This window comes from Fulmarus glacialis, unplaced genomic scaffold, assembly GCF_000690835.1.
Source record: "Fulmarus glacialis isolate BGI_N327 unplaced genomic scaffold, ASM69083v1 scaffold19510, whole genome shotgun sequence".
In the NCBI taxonomy this organism is placed as follows: domain Eukaryota; kingdom Metazoa; phylum Chordata; class Aves; order Procellariiformes; family Procellariidae; genus Fulmarus; species Fulmarus glacialis.
In genome coordinates, this window is record NW_009189798.1 from 1 (window position 1) to 3,935 (window position 3,935).

At 59.6% G+C, this 3,935-nt stretch overlaps 1 protein-coding gene across 1 annotated transcript; it reads right to left on the bottom strand.

Annotated features, from left to right (window-relative positions):
- On the bottom strand, positions 1-3,924 carry LCAT (lecithin-cholesterol acyltransferase). Its single transcript, XM_009583458.1, has 5 exons — positions 3,773-3,924; positions 3,207-3,322; positions 2,770-2,865; positions 2,268-2,492; positions 1-830 (listed from the first exon to the last, which is right to left on the bottom strand). The coding sequence occupies exons 1-5, from the start codon at positions 3,865-3,867 to the stop codon at positions 208-210; spliced, it is 1,155 nt and encodes a 384-aa protein (XP_009581753.1). The 5' UTR covers positions 3,868-3,924; the 3' UTR covers positions 1-207.
- Between the last annotated feature and the right edge of the window lie 11 nt (positions 3,925-3,935).

Here is a 3,935-nt window from a genome sequence, read left to right on the forward strand (position 1 = left end):
TTATCCACCCGCTAGTGGGAAGTAACAAGCCTCTGAAGTATAATTAATCGCCGTTCCCGAAAGAAAATCCGATCAGTGTGGAAGTGGGTGCCAGCCCATCCACCTGAGCTGTTGGTCTTGCTCCTTTTCCTTCCACACTCAGCTCCAAGTCCTGCATGGCAGCTTGTGGTGGCTACCAGCACGGAGGGAAGCTGGCCCTCATTCCTTTCAGTTCTTTTTGGGCTCCTTCAGGACCTTCCGTCCAGGTAGGATCTTCCTCCCCTTCCCTGCCTCTGGGCTGGATCTCACCTGCCCCGGCTCCCCCTGCTCCTGTGGGCTCCCCAGTAGGATTTCGTTGATGGAACTGAGCGTCAGGTTGCTGAAGATCATGTTGAGGTGGTCGACGCCTCGCAGCTCCTGGACGTGCACCTTCTGCTTTTGCTGACCGCGCCATCGCTTGCACAACTCCAAACTGCGTGTGTTGACGGTGTCGTCCCCGTCGCCATAAATCATGTCCACGGGGTCCTCATAAGGGAAACGCTCGTCATATATGTAAGTCTCCACAGTGGGGTAGCCTGTGCCATAGAGGCAGTATGTGTCCACCCCAGGAGGAGGTAAGCCCTTCAGCAAGTCCTTCATGTCCTCCCACATGTACCAGCCATCCTCCAAGTTGACGTCGGTGAAGAAGCGTTGGTAGTCCCGGTAAGTGTAATTGTAGGAGGGCGTGGAGATGAAAACGTGGGTCTCTGGCCAGGCCAGGCTCGTTGGGAACATCCAGGGGCTGGTGGTGGTCATGCGCTGCTCTTCACGCAGCTTGATGTTGGACATGAGTGGGATGCCCTGATTGTCACCTGCGGGACACACAAGGGGCTCATCAGAAACAGCACCGACATGCACCCTCGCAAATGGTGCCCCTTGGGCGGCTGTGCTGGGACCAGCCCATCCAGCAGTGACTCACAGCTGTGTCCTGGCTGGAGTACGGTGCCACCTCAGACCTTCCCCTGGTCACCCCTGCCCTGCCCACGGCCGTATGTCCTCTCCTCACCCCTCTGGCTGCAGATTTCCAGAGCAACCTTCCAAACTCTTCTCTCTGGCATAACATCTCTAGCTGCCAGGAGGGGCTGAGCGTAGACAAACCTGGACGCGTGATGGCCCTGACCGACCCAGTCCTGGACTTTCCTTGCAACCCCGGCACCTCCACACCTGCCTGCAGGGACAGGAGTGAGCTGAGCCCGATGAGGGTGCTGATAATGGGTGGCCAACCCACATGCATCCTGCAAACCTTGGCATTTTTGGTGTGTCTGGAGCCCTAAGACCATGCAACTATCTCAGATTACCTTAAAAATGTCTCTGGCCCTTGTGGCAACAGAGAAAAATATGAGGAGATGACTTAAGGGTGATGCAAAGGGCCAGATGTTAAAATCTTCAAGCACATGATTTTAATTTCATGCATTTTTGGAGGCTCAGCTTGTGACTTGTAGATATTCTGGGCTGTCAGCATGAGGCAAGTGATTGTGGCTTTCTGGGCTGAAAAGAGACTAAAGAGGAACTGGGTGAAGGGAGATTAAAGCCTGAAGGCAGCAAAGCTTATGGGGGATGGGCTTTGAGATGTGGGGAGATCCAAGCCTGTGGCGCAGGAGAGCGTGAGTGTCCCTTGGGTGGCCTCCATGCCCTCTGCTGCAGAAGGGCTGTATGGTTTGGAGCGAAGGTCCAGCAACCTGCATGGATGGAGGCAGCGCAGAAGTCTGGGGAGGCAGTGAGAAGGGGGCGAGAACGCCCCAAACCGCTTCCCTGGCCCCAAGACTTTTGGCTGAGCCCTTTTCTTACCCAGGATGGGTGTTTTGGCTTTCAAGGAGCACCCCTAGCCCAGGAGTTGACCCTGGGCACGGTGCAGGGCATGCTGCAGGCTGTCTGGTGAGAGCTGGTGCGGAGGAAGGGGGATGGCCAGGCTGCAGGTGGACCCAGCTGACGGCAGTTTTCCATACACACAAACCCACCAGCCCCAATCACAGAAACCAGAGCAAGCTCCAGGGCACGCCCCGGGCCACTCTCCTCCTGTCGGGGCTGTGGCAGGAACCTCCGCGGTGCCTTCTGCCCCGCGGGATGCAGCGGGATGCAGCGGGATGCAGCGGGATGCAGCGGGACGCACCAGCCCAGCAGCCAAGCCCCCCCGCCTTGAGCTGCTCACCGGGGGATTCGGCGGCCGGCTCCCTGTCCACCCACCCCCCTTCCATTTCTACAGGAGGAAAAGAAAGCAAAGAGGCGGCTGCACACAAGGAGTCACCCACCAGATGCCAGGACACGCAGGGGCTTGACGGACCCTCCCCAGGGGGCACCCAGGGAGATGAAACCCCCAATGTACTGATCTTTCCAGGCTTGCGTCTGCTGTAGCAAGAAGTAGAGGATGTTCAGGTTGCCCATGCTGTGCGCGATGAGGAAGACGCGTCGCTGGTACTCATCGTGCATCTCCTCGATCAGTGCCTTCAGGTTCTGGAAGTATTCGGGCTGCTCCTCTGCGGACAAGAGGGCACCAGCTCTTGGCCACCTCACTCATGGCCACAGGGCTCCAAGGCTGACCCTAGGAGCCCCGACCAGAGAGGGGTGTGGGCACAGAGGCCACAAGTGCCACCGTGCATTCACACGAGAGCACCGTGAACGGCCAAGTGCCCGCCACCACGGGCAGCCACCCCTGTCCAGGGGTTCCTCCACAGCAGCCGGCTCACCCAGCCCGTGAGAGCCATCCTGCTTCCCTCCCTGCACGGGTGGCCTGGCCACAAACCCCATACTTACGGGGCCCGACCCTCCAGTCGTAGGGGGCTGCCCGAACCGTCTGGTCCCTCACGTAGCCGTTGTTCACCAGGTTCTGCACCAGGGTGTGCAGGTAACCTACGGGCAGAGAGAGCAGAAGGGAATTAGGTCTGTGGTCTTCTCCTGTCAACCTTTTTCCACCCTGGTCCTGGTCATGGCCACAATGTTCTCTGGTAAGACCCGTAGCTTGGTGGCTCAGGCAGAGGTAGTGGCTCTACACGTCCCATGTGCGCTGGGGTCAACGATGGAGAGGTCCCTGCCGGCACTGAAAGGGAGTGTGTCCCCGAGGCCAGCGTCCCTCACTCCCAGGTGACCTGGGCTCTCTGCAGGACCGGTCCCCCCTGGAGACACGGGGACACCTCTCCACTTGCAGGGAGCGTGTGGGATCCCCGGACATCCCACAGCTCTCCTCCTCTCACCTGCCAGCTTGCTCTGATCCAGGTATTCCACGGAATAGGTCTTGCCGAAGCCAGGCACGCGGATGTGCACCCCCGGGGCATTGGACATTTTCCGAGAGGTTCGGTTGTACACCACCCTGCGGGGACGGAACAGAGAGTAGCAGAAGAACCGTGTCCCCAAGGGATGGGGTGGAGTTCACTGGGTGGCAGCTTGGAACCGGGTGGCTGTTTCCAAGTCTTGTGTGGATGGGGAGGTGGACTGGTGCCAAGCCAGCATCCATGCCAATCGCCCGGCATCTTGGGGCAGGAGGCTCTGACGGAGCGGGCTGCGGTGGCCCCCTCGCCCTGCGGCCCCGGGCAGGGTGGCAGCATCTCCAGTGGGTGCTGAGGATGGCTTGGCTGGCACGAGCCCGTGGCAGGGACATGGGAAAGGGACAGGCGCCCGGAGCGGGAGCCAGCCAGCTGTGTTCCCAAACAGTCCCGTGGTGCTCCTGTGGTTTTCCATGTGTGCTAGGTTGTGGCCGGGAGGGGAGAATGACGGGGAGGTCATTTCCCCAGGGAGCTCCCGGGGTGGGGGTGAACGGTACCTGGTGTTATCAATCCAGCAGTCAACTCCCACTGGCAGGAAGGTGTTGAGGTTGAGCCAGATGGTGAAATAGTCCTCCGTTTTGCGGTAGCACATCCAGTTCACCACGTCCGGCTTGTCCAGCTTTGCTTCCAACTGGTTCCCGAGACCCCCGGGCACTGGTG

Excerpts from the sequence above, each read along its gene's own strand:
- LCAT (XM_009583458.1), bottom strand. The coding sequence starts at position 3,867 with ATGTGCTACCGCAAAACGGAGGACTATTTCACCATCTGGCTCAACCTC. Across the intron at positions 3,323-3,772 it reads TGCTGGATTGATAACACCAG|GGTGGTGTACAACCGAACCT; the intron begins GTACCGTTCACC and ends CCGTCCCCGCAG. Across the intron at positions 2,493-2,769 it reads CGACTGGAGGGTCGGGCCCC|AGGAGCAGCCCGAATACTTC; the intron begins GTAAGTATGGGG and ends TCTTGTCCGCAG.